Genomic DNA, 20,504 nt, shown 5'->3' with positions numbered 1-20,504 from the left:
TTGGGGATGGATTCTCCTAAGCAAAATAAGTCAGTGCAGTTATTTAATTATTATTACCATACTGCTCATTTAGTATTCCTCATTGCATTCATTGACACTCAATACTACTTTAAAGGTGAAATTGTAAAAGGAAGATCTGCTTATTTCAGTTATTCATTTATCACAACTGTGTCTAAAATGATAGTACCATAGAGTAACAACTATATTTTTTTGCTCAAACATGAGTGTTCAAGAAGGAAGACAGGCAGGCCTTAAGAAAGAAGTATGAAATAAAAGTTTACCAACTTGATAATCCTGCATGTTCATACATGTTCCTTTCATCATCTTCAACACAGCTTCCTCCTGAGAAGAAACACTTCTCATGGTGTTGTTTCATTCGGGCAACCAGGCCTTGCATTTCTTTGTTGCACTGTTTGCATTTTGCACGTATGCCTGTCTTAGCCACAGGTAGAGGAACTTCATTAAAATATTCCCAAAGTGGGTCTCTTGGCCTGTTGCCATTATAGGTTTTCCCTTCTAGTGAGAGAATGCAGTGGAAGATCTCAAATCAATGAATGCTACACTCAGAAAGACCTCAAGACTTATGGAATATGCTGCTCAAATGGTTTCCCTTTTGTTTCTACTGCTTGTTCCTCCCTTCTCACATTTATCTCCAGAGTTTTCTCCTTGTTCAGATCTATTCTGCCCCCAACAATCTTCTATTCGTTGAACTTTTTGAAACTTTGCACTTTTAGAGAGAGGTAAGGGATTGACTCTGTGTACACAAATTTGAAGAGGGACAATAAGGTTGAGATCTGTTGTTTCTCACCTCTATATATTTATTTTAAAAACATTTTTGCTGTTAACAAGCATGTTACCTCTGGAAACACAAATCCAGAGTCTGAGAACTGCAAAACTAAGCATCTCTGATGGTATCTTCTAGACTGAGCATTGTGTCCCGTTGGGTAGATAGAAAGATGAACCTAAATAATCTATACAGAAGCCCCTGGAACCCCATAAGATTGAGTCCCTAATCCATGAACTATTGGAACTCATTTACAAAACTTTTCTTAAACGTTACATGAATATATTGTCTCATACTATAGAATTAGAATTTATAATCCCTATTCCATGATGAGTTACATTATAGCTCAAAGATATATTTAGATACATTTTTTCCACAAAAAGCATTTTATCAAAAAAATCCAATTTAAATAAAAAAAAATCAAATGATTTTTTTTTATTTAAATTGGATTTTTTTGATAATCTGCCCTGGAAGGTAGGGGGACCTTCTGCCATCTCAGTAGAAGATTCTGTTGAGGTGTGGGGTGGTTAACGGTATGAACCGACTCACTGTTTAGGAGACTGATCAACATCAATGAGTGTGGGTCGGAGGTATTTAATTTTGGAGTGAAGGGTGGTGTCTGTGGGTCCAAGCTGAAGATACCTAACAAGCTGGAGATGGACCAGGAGCAATTGTAGCTTGAAGCACTAACATATTTTGATCTGGTGAGTAGACTTGGTCCTTGGGCTAATGAGTGCTGGAAGAGAAGGATTAACAAGTGGATTTTTAGAATTTGGAGCAATTGCCAGTAGAGAGGCTTTTTAAAATGAGGTACAAGATGGATAAGAATTGGAGATAATGCTAAGGAGATTTTTTGTTTGTTTTTGTCTCTGATTATGAATTGCGGACCCAGCTACTGAACTGTGAGGAGAAAAGTTACTTTGAGTAGATTTTCGGAAAATGATCATCTCGTTAATAGAAGTAGCAAAGAATCCTATGGCACCTTATAGACTAACAGACGTTTTGCAGCATGAGCTTTCGTGGGTGAATACCCACTTCTTCGGATGCAAGCCGTTAAGAGATGTAAACTTTTGTTTTTTTCCATCCAAACTATCATTATAATGAAAGGTTAGAGAACACCATAGGAGAAGACACAAATGGACAGTTTCCCATTCGGTGATAGCTGAAGATTCCCAAAGTGGAGTTTGTGTTTGATTTTTTTTGTTATGGTCAGTTTTCTGATATGGTAGGTCAAAGGAGGGGGTTTTGTGTGTGTTTTTGTGTTAGAATGTGTTTGCTTTCCTCCTTTCACTCCTTTTGTGAGTAGCCCAGAAGGCGTTAAGAGTAGCTATGGTGTGGCATCTTGTTGGCCAGAGGCTGGACATGGGCCTTGTGGACATGTGCAGTGAAGGCAGTACCCCACAACTAGCTTTAGCAAGTGTTGAAATACATTTTTAAATCTTGCTGAGGCAGTGGATGGATATTCTCAAACACCAGTACACTAGAGTGAAACTCTGCAATTGTCTGTATAATAGAAAAGTTGCCTAACACCAGCCAAGATGGCCTCCATCTGAGAAGTATCTATAAAGTAATCATAGATGTGTAAGACTTGGAGGGACTTCAAGAGTCCATTTTCCCTGTGTTGAGGCAGGATTATGTATACCTAGAACATCCCTGGCACACAGACATTTATCTAATCTGTTCTTACACTTTTATCCCCATTACTGGAGGTTTTTATCTTGGATGCACCGGTTATATCTGACGTTCCTTGGATGGAACAGGAAGAGAGAACCTGTTCCACTGTTGTACAGTTGCTACCTTTTAACTCCATTGTCAAATTTAATTATTTTGCTCAGAATGCTTTCTTGAGGGTTATCAAAACTGAGCTTTTGGAAAAAATGCAAACAACAAAATGCATATTCAGTCTTTGTCCCATATTATCTTTAAATGTTTTTTCTCCTGTAGCTCTTCCTGCAAATAACTGTTAATGAGGTAAACTATATTTTTACAGTGACAATTTACTTATTAATTCTGCAGATAAACAGTATGCAAGTACAGTGGGATTGGCTGTATTTGGGTGTCTTGTTAATCCTCTCAGTAACTGCAGAAATTCATGATGATGAAATCCAGGATGAGGATGTTGAGGTGGAGGATTTTGACAAAAACTCACAAGAAACAGATATTGACAAAGGCAGCTCTTCTCTAGAGGTAAGGTTATTGTTGACATCAGCCAAAACTTAAGTTTTACAAAATGGGTAACTTTTCTAAGGAATAGAGATTTGACAGTGAATATATGTAGTTGACAAATCACATGTAGCCACTCAGTTGTTTTTCTTTAGTTGTGATAGGGAACTACCCACCTCTCCACTTATATGCTTAGCCTTTTCTTATATGCTTAGAGTTTAAGAGCCCTTGCTTATAAGCTTAAATAGTGAAATTAACTCCTTGCCCTGCTAGGTCCAAGGCCTATAGCTAAACAATTGCTATGTAAGAGCAAAGGTTGGAACTTCTGCAAAACTTGTTTATCTGTACAAGGGGCACGGGGGGGGGAAGAGACCAGAGCAAGGGGAACTGAGGAGAGGAACAAAGGGCCCATATGTGCCAGATCAGCCAGAATGTGGCAGGAGCCTTATCCAATGCAACCGCAAAGGAGGGGTCTTAGAACAGGCAGACCACCAACGTAACTGCCAAAGAACAACAACAGGAAAAACCTAATATGGAAAATATTAGGATAGCTTGCTTGTTTTGCACATGTTAATTCCAAATAAGGCAATGTATCAAATTATAGTTTGTGGTTTTAGCCTTTATAAGCTTGATGAAATTTGTAAAGGAGAGGGCAGTTAACCTCTTGCATGGGGACATGCTGTGTCTCGCTGCATGCATGCTTGTATGAAAATAAAGGAGCCTCAGGCTGTCTGATCCAAAATCAACGGTGTGGTCAATTTTTCCACAACAGTTGCTATGTGGCAACAAACCTTGTGTATGAACCCAAACTACCAGAGTAGAAACTCAGGCCTTCCAATGTCAGGGGGTGCTCAGTGATGAGAATATGGTTGAATGAATTGTAGAGCTTGCAATGGGTTTGCCACATCTGGCAAATTACTTTCCTTATTTTGAAGAATGTGGGAAACTTCTATAGCTTTGTGAAAATGATGTGACTTGGTTTACATGTTCATTGTTCTATTGCTACCTACTTGGTCTTAAGGAATTAAGTTATTTCTAGTGGGTGCAGTGTTACAGCCCTATAAAACTAGAGGCTGAGAAATTTGGCTGAGGGGAACAGAGAGGCATGTTTCCTGAAAGAGGGAAGCTATTTTTGACTGCCAGACATGCCAAGTTGATGGTGTCTGGCTAGAGGGGTCAGAAAGGAGACTACATGTACTTCAGGAGAAGCCATGTGTAGAGGGAGGGAGGAAGACCCTGGACTCCTTAGACTCTAACCAAATCCCAAAGAATGCTCAAGAGTGGTTGAGACTGGGTCAGGGAATGGTACAGGTATTGTTTTGTACGGCTCTTTACATCTGTTGATGTCTAAAGTGATTGCCTAAGGATTTCTAAAACCAAAGTCCACGTCTGTTTGGTTCAACAGTTGCATACCTTTTGAAAGGATTAACGGTAAACCAGAACACCCACTAGGGTGGTGCTCTCTCAAAAGGGTGTACTTAAGCTACTGAGGAGTTTATAAGGGGCTCAGTCTTGGGTCCCCAAGGCAGCTAGGCTAAGGGGTGCCAGATAATTTGTGCCCAAGAAGGGTGCCAGAGAGGTTGGCCCCAGAGATGGCTAGAGCCACTCAGTGACCCAAGGGCCTAGTATGTGGATCCAAACAGCCTGGTCAGTGTCCAATGGGGGGAGCTTGTTCAAGGCTTTGACCCTTATGCTTAAGGCGGGACCTAGCTCCTTCTCTTAAGATACCTAATAGTACTAGATCCTGCAATCTCACTTGTATTTCTGGAAATGAAAGCAGAAAATGTTGCTTGGGTTTATCCTTGTTTCAATTTTGGTCACCTTTTTAGTTTCAGTGGCTTCTGTTTATCTTTCCCTCTCTGCCAATTTCTTGTAGATAATATATTTAAAACCTCATTGTTGTAAATTACATCATACTTTGGGTGGGAGAGAGATGCTTACAAAATACAGCTAGAGGTTTCTTTTTCAAATAGTAAAATGAAAATCTAATATACCGCTTAACCACATAGGAAAGAAAATAACACAGAATGGAAAAAGTGAGTGGAGGAAAGAAATAGGTAGGAAGACGAGGATCAGGGCAAGTTCGCTAACTTCTCCCTATGTTTTCCCTTATTGATATCATCTTACACATTTTTGGCATAATGATTATGCCCTTTGATCGTCCATTTATGCTTTTAGATATGCAGTAGCTTATGCTGCTAAGCATCACACATGGAAAATATTAGTGCATAGGTATCCAATAGGTGCTTAACTTTTTTTCTATATCTGTAGGCACAGAACGAACACACACACACACACCTTTTTAATACTTAAGAATATATTGAACTTCCATATAATTTAGTCTGTTTAATGGAATCCATTAGCCACCTCCAGGGCTAATAGAGACTATCATTTTATGCTGGTTAAAATAATCAGTTTACCATGAACTTTTTAAGCTTAAACAATATAATATAGAAAATATAATTAAGCCCAAGCTAGTCAAGATACTACCTAGAAAAAACCATATATGTTAAAAGTAGTTGGGGCTGACCACTTCTCAGAAAATTTACAATTGATTGTATTTCTTGCATCAGATATAAATGTACATATGAGCTATGATGAATTATAACTTTTTTTGCTGAAATACATGCATTGTACATATTGTGTAAATATCTTTAGGTTATGTACAAGACTCCAGAGCCTACTGGGGAAGTATATTTTACAGAAACCTTTGATGATGGAGTATTGACTGGGTAAGTGTTCATAAAAGATGGCATTGTAAACCTTGAATTTCAGCAGTTTGAATAACTGATAAGATCTTTAGAGCCAGTAGTCTGGCCAGAACTGCTCATGGTTCACTGATCACAACTTGTTTATTCTGTAATTTAATAATGTACACCTCTACCCCAATATAACGCAGTTGTGGGGAGCCAAGAAACCCTACCACATTATAGGTGAAACACCGGTATATCGGGGTAGCGGTGGCAGGGCTGCAGCGGTGATTTAAAGGATCCGGGGCTCCCCGGAGCACTGGGCCCTTTAAAGCGCCAGCAAGCCCCGCTGCTACCACGCTATATGCAAACCCGTATTATATCGGGTCACATTATAGCGGGGTAGAAATGTATTTTCTAAAGGTATTTCAAAGATGTTTGAAATGGGAAAGCTCTATTAGATAGTCAGTGAGTTCTCCATCTTAAGCAAAACTGTTTTACTGTATTTCCCCCCCCCCCAATGTCTTGTCCACTTTTGAAGTCTCTCAGTCACTACCTTTGAGATGTCTGGGGTTGTAGAATAATCTGTTTGTAAAAACTTTCCTTTATATTCAGTGATGTCTCATTCATTTATCACATTTGCCACATACCACTTTATGCTGTTCAAAAAGATTAGACATTTACATGGGTAATGAGAACATCCACAGCTATGTTGGATAGCATTAACATCTTGCATAGCTATCGTATACCTTTAAGGTACCTATTATGGCATTGACCAAATTTGACATCCTAATAACCTTTTTAGGATCCCTTTAATGTCTGTAATGCACTGCTGATCTACACATACTACTGCTCCCAACAGTATAGAGGTGTTATTGCCACTGCTGGATTTGTATTTTCTTTATGGAAGGCTAAATACCATTTTTGTGCATCTCAATATCTGTCTCTACCAGTGCAGTACCAAGGTATATGACAAGTGCTGATGTAATGTCAGCTGTGAACAGTCCCCTCCCCCATCCTTCCAGAATACCCTGATTACTGCTTAGGTGGCAGATTTAATTAAATTCCTGTGTTGTTTTGTGTTTTTTCTCACTGGCCCAAAAGCGAAGCACCTTAACTTATGTGCTGCATACATCATAAATCTTGTTGAGTATCTTTCTTGTCAGTATCCACTTTATGATCAACTTATGTTGTTTAGCAAGCCCGTTCTGGAGCATGTCTTGAAATTGTTATATCAGCTTGTTTGTAGTAGCCCCAAACTGGACACCCATGTATACATGGGGCAAGCAGAAGATGTGGGTTCCAGTGGCAGTCAATAATTTAGCCAAAGCATTTTGATGCATGCTCAGATATTTGAACACCTGGCTGAGCTGAGTATTGCGTAGATGTAATAAACTGTGCCAGGAAAAAGAAATAGGCTGAAGGTTCAATATAACAGTCTCTGTGATGCCAACAGTGCTATGAAGTTTTGGAAGAAAACCTGTACCTTTATGATGAACTAACCATATTCTTGGTGCACTCTTATTATGGAGTAGAGATAGTGTTGAAAAGAATCAAGAACCAGACTGAGGGACCAGGGGGAGGAGACTGTTAACCCAAAATATATGGGGCAGGGTCACTAGCTGCAAGAGACCATAGCAGAATCCCAAATTACTTCAGAGAATGTCAAACCAAGAAGTTTCAGGAGGATGACTGCTTGGGAGATGAGGTCCCCTCTCCACAAGGTATGCTTTCTTTCTCTTCCCCCCCGCACCCCTCTGTAGACGGGTCGGACTCGACCCTGTGGCGCCTCCTGCTGGTGATTCCAGGAATTAGCTCATTCCAGCGCTGGAGCGCCCTCTGCAGGCTGGTGATCTGCCTGTCCTCAGGCCCCCCGTGTCCCTCCCTGGACCCGGTGCCCTTTTACATGGGGTGCTGCCCCCTGGCAGTAACCCCTTTCTCTCAGGGTCTCCCCTCCCAGGGAACCCCCACCCTCTATCCCCACCTTGCCTCAGTGTATGGCTACTGCCAGTCATTGTCTAGCCCCACGTCCTGGGGCAGACTGCAGTATCAGCCTATTCATCACTGGCGAGGAGGGTTTGGACCTGCTGCCTTGGCCTACACCTGGGCTGCCCTCTGCAACCCCCAGTACCAGTTACCCTATGCTAGGCCACAGCCTGGGGCTTTCTAGGCTGGAGCTTCCCCAGCTCCTCAGCCTTTCCCCAGCCCTGCTTCACCCTAGGTACCTTATCTCAGTTCCCTGCAGCCAGGCCCTTCTCCCTCTGAAGGCAGAGAGAGACTGCCTTGCTTCTGGCTCCAGCCTTTTATAGGGGCCAGCTGTGGCCTGATTGGGGTGTGGCCCAGCTGCAGCCACTTCCCCAATCAGCCCAGCTTTTAGAGCTGCAACTCTCAAGCCCTGCCAGGCCGCTTTTAAACCCCTCAGGGCAGGAGCAGGGTCCACCCTGCTACACCCTCCTTCATTGTTTCAACTAATAATGGCTGGCTTTGCATGCTCTAGGAGTTTGGCAGAATGATTTTTCATACAGTGCAGTTATAAAACTAATTGCTGCCAACCTCTGGCTTAATGGCTTTAGCACAAGTGGCTAGTCCTTCCTGAATTTCCTTCTCTTCCTCTTCCTCTCCCCACCCACCGCCTGTTCAGCAGTCCTCCTTCACCATCTCTATATTTTAATTACTTAAGGCAATGACCCTTGTAAGGGCAAAAGTCCCCAGGCCTAGAGCGTGTCACAATAAGGTGTCATGCCCTCTTCCATCTCAGAGTTGTAGCTGAATGGGGCAGAAAATGAAGTCAATCATCCATGTATATAAAAATGTTGAAACAAGCAAATTGTATTGTGGTAGTCAACATATTGGGTACTACAGCCTCAACATGTAATAGTTTACATGCTGGACCAGGATATTTAGGTTGATTAGTCCTCAGTCCTGTAATTGAATCTGCATGGGCTGCATAGAGCCCTTTGACCTCAGTGACGATTGCAGGTAAGGGTTCACCAGCATAGATCTGACTGCAGGATCAGAGTGCTAGTTAGCTTGTTTGATCTAGCTGCAATCACATTTCATTCTGCCTCTTTAGTTAATGCTGAAATGCAAGAATAAGTGCCATTCAATAACAAACTACTCCACATCTAACTCAAGTATATGGAAGGTAGGATAATGGTGCTGTAAACATCCCCTGCTCAGCCAGTCTAATGGAAAACTTGATTCTAGACAGTTTTTCTCACTCTTCTGCAAATCTTTGGTAAGGCCAGTACTCTGGCCCTAACTTCTAGAACAATGTTAATTTCTCTGTGGCCACACACAAGCTCATTATACCAGTCCTACAGCCTGTTCTGTTATCAAGCTTCCACTCTAAATATTCTTTCAGTGATCAGCCTTATTAGCCATCTAAATATGGCCTTCCTTCACCCTTGCTAAAATTCGCAGCAGAGAGATTCTGTTCAGGCACTGGTTAAGCCTGCAGTGACTAAGTTTCATTAGTCCCTTTCCTAATAGTCTATTTTAAGTTGGAGAGTCTTGGTTTCTCACCAGTTTGAATCTTGAGAACAGAATAACTAGAAAGAATGCTTTGGTATATTTTATTAAATTCCTTTGTATTTTAAAGATTGGCTGTGCCATTACTAAGTAGCTCTTCATATTTTTCATTTCAGTGTTGCTCATGGCAAGGCCATGAAAGTGCAAGAGAGAACCATACATCTGACACTTAAAGTCCAGAGCTCTTGACCAATCTGGGGAGGAGAAAAGAAATCATGCTTCTCATTTTCATCTGATTTGCAGAGGAACATGAAAAGGGACTATGATAAACTATTTAAATTAGGGAAGGAAAAAAACAGCTCTCTGCTGCAAGATAAGGCAAAAGAAGAGACAATGGCTTATATCCATTGTGATAGGAAAAATTGAAGCTGCTTGAACAAGATTTCCATAGGGTACTTGAGTGAGAGTTTTCAAGGACATAAAAACTAGTGCTGTTATCTCAGCAACAGGCTCTGCATCTGTCGAGTGTGTGTGGTGTTGCCTTCTAAGCAAAACTGCATGGTACAAGACAGTAGCATCTCTTATTGAATTGCCCTATACTCTTCTCTCATGTACATTTCCATGACACTCTATCCTTGCTAGAGAGCAGGAGAAAAAGAACTTGAATCCCTTGGACATGCATTTCATATCCCATAAACCATATTTATCCTTAATGTTTTCTTATTTTGCACTAGATAACTATTGCATTTGTCCTACTAATTTGTGTGTAATAAAGCTGATTTGCAAATTGCAGCATTTATCTGCGACTCAGTCTTTTAACTGTTAATACATCACTTACCTTCAAGAGTATCCTCTCTACTATTTACAGTTATGAGTCTGAGTAAATGATGAAAAGAAAAGCAATACCCAGGATAAAGAAATTATAAAAAGGTAAAACCTACCATCAGCTAAGGAAGCAGTATTACAAAGCAAACGAAAATATCCAAATCTTTCATGCTTCTGCATCATTCATCCCAACCTCCACCTGGCAACATGTGTGAAGATTCCAATTTGATTTGCATTCCTAATGCAGGTAGTGTTGCCAAAGTGGTGGCACTACTTTTCTGTCCAGCTGAGCATAACTTACTGCGAGGTCTGCAGGCACCTCCCACCACAGACCGTTCATTCTTGCTTCACAGATTTTATACAGAACACAACAGGCAGATAAGTATATCCACATTGCTGATTTGCAGTCACTAGGAGTCAGCAGACACATCCAAATGCATGCTTTACCATCCTTCACCTGCTTAGTTCATAGCTGAACCACTATCTGTCTGGGTTTGTGTAGTGTGGGTATAACATCATAGCCCAATAGAGCAGTAGGTATTACTTAAAATCACTGGGATGGAGATGCCATAAATATCGATGTTGTGAGGTGGGGACTTTACACCTCTGTTCGCTCTTAAAAACCCTGGACTTCTGAAAATTCTTGTATCTGTGCACTCTCCCTACCCTTCCGACATATGTAAATATCTAGGACCTGGCCACAATGAATCATATGCATTTACTATAGTAATATAGTTGCTTGTTAATATAGCATTGTACTTGATGGGTTGGGCACAGAATAGACTTGAGTTGATTTGCATTCCAGCACCGTTTGAGAGAAGCCAAATTGTTCAGATTTCTCAGTGATCTGTAGGGGGTCTGGCACTGAAGTATTGGGACAAGCTTCCCAAGAAAGTACAGAAAAGTCCTCTTCCTCACTTGGAAGAGCTGCATGCACTGCTGCTCATTTCAGGGGTCTAACAACTGTCCCACCAATTAGATCATGTCACTGACCCAAAAAATAGTGATCCACATGATACAGTACTTCTAGTAAGTTCATGTAGCCTGTTACTCAAAGTTGTGGAGGGGATCTAAGCCTTGCAGCATTAATTCTTTTAACTAGTAATCTTTCTCTGGTCCTAAGCATGTACTAGGGGTATACCCTCTGCTACTTTTTCTGATCTACCTGAGATGCGTGGTAACTGATTTTTTGCATAGACACAAGACTGCCTGTACATATGTATCTTAGCCCCCATGCTCCTCAACAACCTTAAAAATAATTACGTTTTTTTTTAAATGTGAGGTGATGGGAGTTTTACGGTTGTGCATGGAAGGCTAAACAGCCTTGTCTCTGGAAGACAAGGGGCAGGGAGAGGCATTCCAAAATCAAGGATCCCTCAGAGAATGGCCTGCCGGCAATTCCTTTTGGCTTATACTGATCGAATGCCAACTTCAGTGCTCTGATAAATTCACTGTAGTAGTATATCATGGGAGGAGAGAAAGTGAGTTTCTCAGGAAATCAGGCCCCAAATCACTTGGGTTATAGAGGTTAAAACAAAACACCTTGATTTCCATATGCAAGCTGATTAGAAGCCAGTGCAGATCATGGAGCACTGCCTAACATGCTCACAACATGTAACTCCATTTAATTGTTGTGCACCAAATGGTCCCAAGCTGTGGCTCTGTGTGGATCACATTAACAACAGTCTCATCTTAAAATGACAAAGATGTGGATAGTTGTGTTAAAGTCTAATTGGAGATGAGATTGCCTCCAGGAATAGCCCAGGATCTCATACTCCAAATTACACATCTGTTTTACAAATGGTGGTCATGCTTCTCCTGATGGGCAGCAGTATAAATTGTCAGCTCTTCCACTTGCTTCCCTCAGACCCTATGAAATCACAGCTAGCTGTCATCATCTAGGCATGGACAGTTCGTTCCATTTCTCTGGCATGGTGTCCTCTGCATCCTGAATGCATTGCAGCCTGCCAGGGTCTTCCCACTGACCTGCTCAACGGCCTTGTATACGCTTTGAACAAGAAGTGATGGTTAGTTCCTATGGCACCCTGCAAGAAAAGAAAATCCGGGGGGTAGAGGAAAAGTTGTCCGCAATTATTCCTTGTGTTGCTCAGAAAGATAAGAGCAAAGCTACTGACTAGTACTCACTTCACTCCTGCTGCTGTCCACAAACAAGCCAACAAAATCTTGTGCTGAAACACAGTAAAAGCTACTGACAATGTCAAAGCAGCAGCAAGTATACTTTATCTTCATCCATTGCTAATAGCATCACATAATGCATCCAGTGCAGTTTACCCTGTACACGGCTATAGCCAGATTGAAGGAAATGATGAGGATTCAAACTTCCAGAGATTTGCCACAGCCTTCTCAGTTGATCTTCCATAAAAATAGGATATGGGGACACTAATCAATGGTTAGCCAGATTATCAGCTTCAGGAGTTGATTTTTCTTAAGCATAGGCATACAATAGCTTCTTTAGTGTAGGAGGTGTAAGTATCTTTCATCCTGGCTAGTAGGTTTAAGCTTTGAACTAGTAGGTGTGGCTTAAAGTGAGCAGGTGTGTGTATACACTCTCTCTCACTCATCATATAGCCCTTGGTCCAGAGATGAATGACTTTATACCAGTGTAATTTTAAATCCCACTGAGCATCTCAATATCTCAGGATAATTTTTCACTTTCACTCCCGTTGAGAAAACATTCATATTGAGGCACTGGAAAGCAAAAGCCAGATTTTGCTCTGTTCCCTATCAGTGTTACTCAGCTGTCAAAAGTGCAGATTCATAGTTTCAGTTATGGCATAACAGGTTGCTTTTATTTATTCCCTGTGCTGTTGGAATAATCGCCAGATGCAAAAAACGGTGATGTCCTTAGAGAAACAATATTTAGTGTTCCCCACTGAAGTAGTACTAGGAGGCAAGAATGAAAGGAGTACTATGGGCTGTTTTTCTCTTGGGTAGAAAGCTGATACCTGAATACATTGTCTGTTTATTCATTAATATGCCTGGAACTGGTGGTATTGAGTTATCTTATTTTGCAAGGTAAGTGAGGAAAACAATATATCAGTACACAAAACTTAGGGTAAAGTGGAGACTAAAATAATTTTAGATACTTTGTCCCTGAAAAAGTATAAATATAGCTTTAATTTCTAAGCATCTATCACTGAAGACCTGTGGATCCCTTAAAGTATATGTGCAGTAAGCATACAATTATGATTAGAATGTAGCTGTTTGTACTTTCTGGATTATTTTAAACTTTTCTTTTTTTAAAGATACATTGGGTTTTTTGTCTTCCAATTCTCTTCCTTCTCGCCTCCCCACCAATGGTGTCACCACAGGATAGAGTTAAGGTTTAGGTGCCTTAACTATGCATTTCTTTACCTTGATATGTTTGGAATTCTTTACATTTAACCTTAAATTTCCTAGGTTTATAATGCTTATTTTTGAGAATATTACAGGTGTGTTGTAACTATCACCCTTTAATGACTGAAATGTAATCTTGACTTTAACTCATGTAATACAGATCTTTATCTGGAAGCTAAAAGTTTTGGGTCATATTAATTTTACACTCATTTCAAATTCTTACTAGGACTTTAAAGTCAATATTAAGCATGCCTGCATACTAGCCCCAGCATGTTTTAATTGTTCCTAAATATTATTTGTTCATGTTCTTTAAAATCCAAATGATCAATGAATAAGGTGACTATTTTGTCAAAATATCCTTATTGTGCATTTACTGCTTAACTATCTAAAAAGAAAGTAATTCTTCCTTTGTTAAATAATAATCCAGTTTTATATTTTCTTGTCCTTATTACACATTTTAAACAAAACAGTTGTATTTCTTTCACAGGTGGATATTATCTAAAACCAAGAAAGAAGATACAGATGAAAACATTGCTAAATATGATGGTAAACCTTTCTTCCTTTTAGTGTAGTTTCTTTCTCAAAAAGCAAACTTACTTATATTGTGTTTTTTTTTTCTCCGTAAATTTGATGTTGATCAAAAAAGTCTTAACATGTAGAATGCACAAAGTTATATTGATATGGAAATATAAAGTATTTTCTGCTGTTCACAGGGGCAGGATGGAGGTAAGCATGTGATGATATTAGGGGAAAAAAAGTTCATTAGAAACAATCTTGAGTTACCGCTGCAGAGAAAACAGTGCTAGAACGCCTGCTGATATGAGTAGCCTGTGGCAGTTGTATAATGTCACTGGTGCTTTTTGAGAACAGTCTTCCTCTTCTCAAATTAAAATTTTAATAGAGCAGTAAAATTTCTTAAGTACAATATTGTATTTAAAGGATTATTCTATTTAAAACTTACATGATACGGTAGAATTTCTTAACTATCAAAAATACTTGCCTTAAGCAACTTTATTCACATTGCCATATATCTGCTACTAATTGATCAGTGGATACCCTCAAGAAAATTTAGTAGATGAAACAAAATTATGGGACTGAACAAGCAGTTTTTTAACCATTCAGCAAAGATGGGATACTTTTGTTCAAATTAAAAGCCCTTTGTTTACCTCTGAGTGTAGGGTTTTCCCACTGCTCCTTCTGTAAAGGATTTTTTCACTTAAGATTTTGCAGTAGATGGGGAGGAGTGAGGGAGGGAGTACTGATGGGAGAGTTGCTCTGGATTTTTCCCTTTGGGTGCTACTCTTGTCTTGATGAATTCTTCACTTGGAACTGTCAACCTGAATATGATTTTGCGTGACCAAGCTACAGTTCTTATTGTGGTTGACAGAGGTGTAATCAGTGATAGTAACTTTAGAGAGACACTATACCCTTCATTCATCAGGAGGTAGGAAGACCAAATGGAGATCTTGCTGCAAAGAAAAGAGAAGAGGATTTTGGTAGCTCTTTTATCTAATGAGTAAAGGAATGAAAGAGATGCATAAAAAAGAGGTGGAAGATAATTTGCAGACTACTTTTTGACAAAATAGGATAGAATGGATATTTGAGAGAGCTACAGAAGGATTTGGAAAGACTTTGGAAGCTGTAGAGATAAGTGGAAGTGCAGTTGTTGAGATGAGATCATATAGAATCCAGGAGGAAAAACCAAAATCTCATATTTTCTAAAATACGTGAAAATGCTACAGTTTCGTGAGGTCTTAATTTTTCAGGGATGCCCCCCTTACATTCAGTTTCTTACTTAGCTAGTAACCTCATCTTAATCAGTGTGACTGTGTGAGGTCAACTGCTGTTCAAAGTGATTACAGGACACAGAAACAGGTCCCATCCCTGGGGAGGACTGCTGGGGTTACACTGACGTATCTGTATGTGCTAGAATAATCTGGCAATTTCCAACTTTGGTGAGAGCTTATTTTTGTCAAATTGAAGTGTGAGTTTTATGGCTTGTAGGGGGCTGCTGCATGCAAAGAGTCTGTAGAGCTCTGCATCTGTGCAAAGTGTCTGTGGCCTCTGAGTCTTTAGAGGTCACTGTTCATATTCTTTGGTTCTCTTATGATGTGAGATTTGGTCCTTACATGTAACTCTCAAAAGAAGAAAAAAAAATTAGGCTTATCCTTTTGTTCCTTCATGATATATAAAGGAAGTCTGAAAGGTTTTTGTCAAATCAGTTTTTCTGCCTTTTTAAAAAAAAAAAAAAAAAAGGAAATTTGGTTGTCACAAAAGTGTCGTCTTGTGCCCAGCGTCAGATGAGACGACACAAAAGACAGAAAACTGACTGGTTTGGAGGGGAGGAGAGTTTTAGTTTGATGGTTTAAAACTTCTGGGGTCTTTTAATTGAACACATCATTAACTCCAATACTCAAGGAACATGTGGGAGTAAGGATGTCTTTGTTAAAGATTTTATCTGATTTGATGGCAGTCCAAGACAATCTGCAATTAGGAATGGACTTCCAAATGCCTCTGCTTTGAATTGTAGTGGCCACAGATGTGCCCAGCCTCAGATGGGAAGCCCACACACAGTGATTGTGCACCCAGAGAATTTACTCTTTCAGAATGGCAGCTCTGTACAAATATGCTGGAAATGTATAATCCTAAACGTTTGTTGTCTTGGTGTCCCAAAAAGTAGTCCTAATTCAAAAGGACACTTAAGCTACTATGTTGAATATAAATGAGCAGGAAAACTCTGTGTTGAATGATTACAAGAGAAACTTCAATCCATGATTGATCTGGTTTCTGGACCAGAGTGGCATATAAAACCTTCCTCCAGATTCCAGACCCGAACAAGAAGCTACCAGCTTTCTTGTTTATGACGTGACAAAAAATAATGACTACACTGGGGAAGGAGGCTCCTGCTAACAAAGGCATAGTGAAATTTGCCAGAACTTCAATGATTGTAATAGCCCCCAATGTAATAGCCCCCTAATAGCTAGAGAAAAGTGTGAGTCTCCATTGTTGTAGATGGCCAAAGCCTATCCCATCAGGTTGATGGCCTCAGATAAATCTCTCAGAACCAGGACAAACCTCAGTCCTAACTTGGGTGCTTGGCTTCTTACAGGATGGGAATCCCATGCACATAGTATCTATAAGCAGGTGGGTCTGGTGGTCCTGACCAGACCCACCTGGTCCAGAAAGAGCTATAGTTCAAGTTTGTGGTAAACAGACCTGCATAGACCCCGTTAGTGGCCATGCACAATGCTAGCATGATTGCATTGTCCTCTCTCCATAAATGTTATAAGGCATTATGGCTTAGATTTAGTCTCCAGGAAGGAATTCTGTTTCAAACTCTGTGCTTCATTGTTTCCAGAGCAAGGGAGGCCAAATACTTACTCTCGTTTTTTGTTTTTTCCAGAAGGACTGTTGCTGCAGTTGGCCAAAATTTAAGTGCATTTGTTTTCTTAAACTGTAGATCCATTCTCAGCCATATAAACAAAAAGAAAACAAGGAAAGAAGTGGGGACCTCTAAGCACTGAGGTTGGGGTGGAGTTAAAGATAATCTAGGCATAGCCCAACACCGAACTAATACTTTGCCTCAGTTTTTAATAAGGCTAATGAAGAGCTTAGGGGTAGTGGCAGGATGGCTAATGGGAATAATGATATGGAAATGGAAATTACCGCATTTGAGGTGGAAGCCAAACTCAGACAATTTAATGAGACTAAATTGGGGACCCCAGATAATCTCCACCCAAGAATATTAAAGGAACTGGCACATGAAATTGCAATCCCAGTAGCAAGGACCAGAATATCATACAAGAAGATCTGGACAACCTTATAAATTGGCATAATAGAAATGGGATGAAATTTGATAGTGCTAAATGCTAGATCATGCACTTAAGGATTCACAACAAGAATTTTTACTATAAGTTGGGAACTTATCAATTGGAAAAGACGGGGGAGGAGAAAGAGCTGGATGTATTGGTTGATCACAGGATGACTGAGCACCAAGGTGATGCAGCCATGAAAAAGGTGAATGCAGTCCTAGGGTGCGTCAGGTGAGAGATTTCCAGTAGAGACAGGGAAGTGTTAGTACCATTATACAAGGCACTATTGTGAGACTTCATCTGGAATATTGTGTGTAGTTCTGGTCTCCCATGTTTAAGAAAGATGAATTCAAACTGGAACAGGTTCAGAGAAGGGCTAGTAGGATGATCCTAGGAATGGCAAACCTACCTTAAGAGAGGAAACTCAATGAGCTTGGCTTGTTTAGCCTAACCAAAAAAAGCCTCAGGCGAGAGATGATTGCTCTCTATAAATACGTCAGAGGGATAAATACCACGGAGGCAGAGGAGTTATTTAAGTTAAGGGCCAGTGTGGAGACACGAACAAATGGCTATAAACTGGCCATCAACAAGTTTAGGCTTGAAATTAGAGGAAGGTTTCTAGCCATCAGAGAAGTGAAGTTCTGGAACAGCCTTCCAAGGGGAACAGTGGGGGCAAAAAACCTAACTGGTTTCAAGACTGAGCTTGATAAGTTTATGGAGGGGATGGTATGATGAGATAATCTGTGACTGCTAGCAGCAAATATCTCCAACAGCCAGTAATGCGACACTAGGTGGGAAGGGCTGTAAGTTACTACAAAGAATTCTTTCCCAGGTGTCTGGCTGGTGAGTCTTGTCCACATGCTCAGGGTGTAACTGATCGCCATGTTTGGGCAATTCCTTTGTTCCCTGTCCACATCCATTTGGCTGCCATTTTGAGAGGTGGAGTTTCAGGGTTCATAAACAAAGTGTTTTTAAAAGGGGGTGCATTAATATTCCTACCTGATCTCCCTTCCCCTTCATAAGTGGGTTCTGACTCTTGAGTAGCCTGGGTTGGATTTGGCTGACTCTCTGAGGGTCTGAATCCCCTCAATGAGCCATTCATTGCTGGGTTGCTTTCCTCCAGGGCTCAAGGGGAGTCCACCATCAGCATGATGTCCCCCTCCAAATAGTAGCTGAAATGCAGGCAGGCATGAGGGGCAGACCCAGATTTTCTGTTAGCCTTCTTTGCATTTAGGTAGAACTGCCGCTTTTCTTTCCCCTTAGCCCAGCATTGCTGCTCATCCCTTTTATATCCCAGCTTTTGCATGTTTTTGCAACATACAAATAAACATCTTTATTCCTATTGCAATTCTGCAGTTGTCTCTTGCAGTGCCCCTTCTCTGCGCAAGTTGAGAAAGTCCAGGAATTCTTTCCTAGATCAGGCTGCAGGACGAGGCTTGCCTGAACTTCTCTTAGCGGCACTTTAACATGCTGGCGATTTTGATGGGGGGGATGGGCTTGTGGTCACTGTGACCCCGGCCAGCAGTGTTCAAAACTGGGACCAGAGCAGGCACTGTCATGGTGACAGGGCATTGTGGGATTGTTGGAGGAGTATTGTGAATTTTCTATATATGCATCCTGCCAGTGGAACAGTGCTGGTACAGGACTTGTCATTCAGGGAATTGATTTAACTTGACCACTGTAAACTCAGGGTTTTACCAACAGGACTCCAAATTGTGTGTGCATGCACGCACACATGTGCCAACCTAAGTGAAGTTTTAATGATGCAGTTGTATTGTAGACCAGACCTTTCTCGTTCTCTTTGTCTGATATCCTCTGTCTAGCAGGATACTTAGCTGCACAATTTTGAGAAGTTGTTTTTGGTTAGCACTTTTTTTAAAGCCATGTTTTCAGATTAGATGTAATCATATTTGGATAGGCTTCTCTCTTTGCCTCACGTGCAGTTGGAACTGATTGGAAGATTAGGAGAGCAACATTTAAACTCAAGAAGTGTCATTCAGTGACTAATAAGGGAGCTGGCTTGCATTCTACCTTGCTACTATTGCCCTTAAGGGTAGGACAACAAAACAGCCTTAAATATGGGAGTGAAAGAATGCTTTCAATCTCGCACTAAAAAGATTAGGATCCTGTGAGATTAAAAGAAGCAAAATTATAAGGTTAAAGAACTTTTAATTTCAGGATTTTATAAATCATAAAACAGCAAGAAAGGGTGCTGACCTAGTTTAAAAAACAACAACTTGTGGAGGTCATTTTATTTATTTATTTATTTGTAGATCTACACAGGCCCAAAATATTGTTTGTAAGCAAGAACTTCTGAATGCATCTCTTGAATCTTCATCTACTGCTTGTAAGGCTGAAATAGATTTTTGTAGCAGAGTTCTCAAAATGTGAATAGTAATTTGGATGCTGTATTTAAGTATTCATGATAACAGCATTAATAGAAACTTGAATCAGATCAGAATTGTATTCTTGTCCTGCATGTGTATAGTATTGGAATTAATTGGAAGTTGGTGAGTATGCACATTTGTGCAAAACAATGCTTCAAAATTGTGGGTTTACATCCTTATTGATTTAGTTGACTGAAGAGAATAATTGTATGTTAAAAATGTGCATGGTTTCTTGTTCAGTATCCTCTTTTGTGATTGGATTTTTTTTTTAGATTTTGTAATATTTCTCCTGCTTTGGTTTCCTTTAGTGATTTCTCATCAGGAAATTGTTTTATCGATACAACTAAGTTGTCATTATTTTCTTTATATCGTTTTCTGTAGTTATGGAACTGTTTTTGACAGCAATTTTAAAAACGTATACTTTAAAAAAGAAACAAAAGAAAAGCTGTTCTGGTATTGCTCTGTATTACTGACTTGTGGAAGTATTTTACCAATGGGATCTATTTCCTGAAAAGATACCTTAATTTTTCAGTGAGCTGTTAGAAAAATGGGAATCGTGCATGTGTAACATGATCATTTATCTTGTCAGCTGTGATCTGGAGCTGTCAAATTTTGGGGGAAATTATTCCAGGTTTATACTGCTGCTTTAAAAAAAAAAATCCAGAGTTGTATTATTATTTTCGCTATAGTTATCTACCTTTGGCATTTGCTCCTAGTAATTGCTTGTGCAGTAACACTGAGCCCTGGTCTACACTACGAGTTTAGGTCGAATTTAGCAGTGTTACATCGATTTAACCCTGCACCTGTCCACATGATGCAGCGTTTCATTCAATTTAAAGGGCTCTTAAAATCGATTTCTGTACTCCTCCCCCGATGAGGGGATTAGCACTGAAATCGACCTTGCCAGGTCGAATTTGGGGTAGTGTGGTCGCAATTCGACGGTATTGGCCTCCAGGAGCTATCCCACAGTGCTCCATTGTGACCACTCTGGACAGCACTCTCAACTCCGATGCAC

The 20,504-nt window shown here is 40.3% G+C and overlaps 1 protein-coding gene across 3 annotated transcripts in view; it reads left to right on the top strand.

The window, feature by feature from the left end:
• Positions 1 to 20,504, top strand: part of CLGN (calmegin) — a 65,989-nt gene that overhangs the window by 11,588 nt on the left and 33,897 nt on the right. For 2 of the 3 annotated variants that reach the window (XM_039542216.1, XM_039542215.1), the window contains exons 2-4: positions 2,801 to 2,971; positions 5,606 to 5,679; positions 13,778 to 13,836. In XM_039542216.1, coding sequence (XP_039398150.1) covers positions 2,801 to 2,971; positions 5,606 to 5,679; positions 13,778 to 13,836 — 304 coding nt within the window. The remainder of the gene's footprint in view (positions 1 to 2,800; positions 2,972 to 5,605; positions 5,680 to 13,777; positions 13,837 to 20,504) is intronic. The other variant, XM_039542217.1, reaches the window with a different exon arrangement.

The sequence above is a fragment of the Mauremys reevesii genome, linkage group 5 (genome assembly GCF_016161935.1).
Source record: "Mauremys reevesii isolate NIE-2019 linkage group 5, ASM1616193v1, whole genome shotgun sequence".
Taxonomy (NCBI): domain Eukaryota; kingdom Metazoa; phylum Chordata; order Testudines; family Geoemydidae; genus Mauremys; species Mauremys reevesii.
The sequence above is the reverse complement of the archived record's forward strand: the minus strand, read 5'-3'. Positions and strand labels throughout refer to the sequence as shown.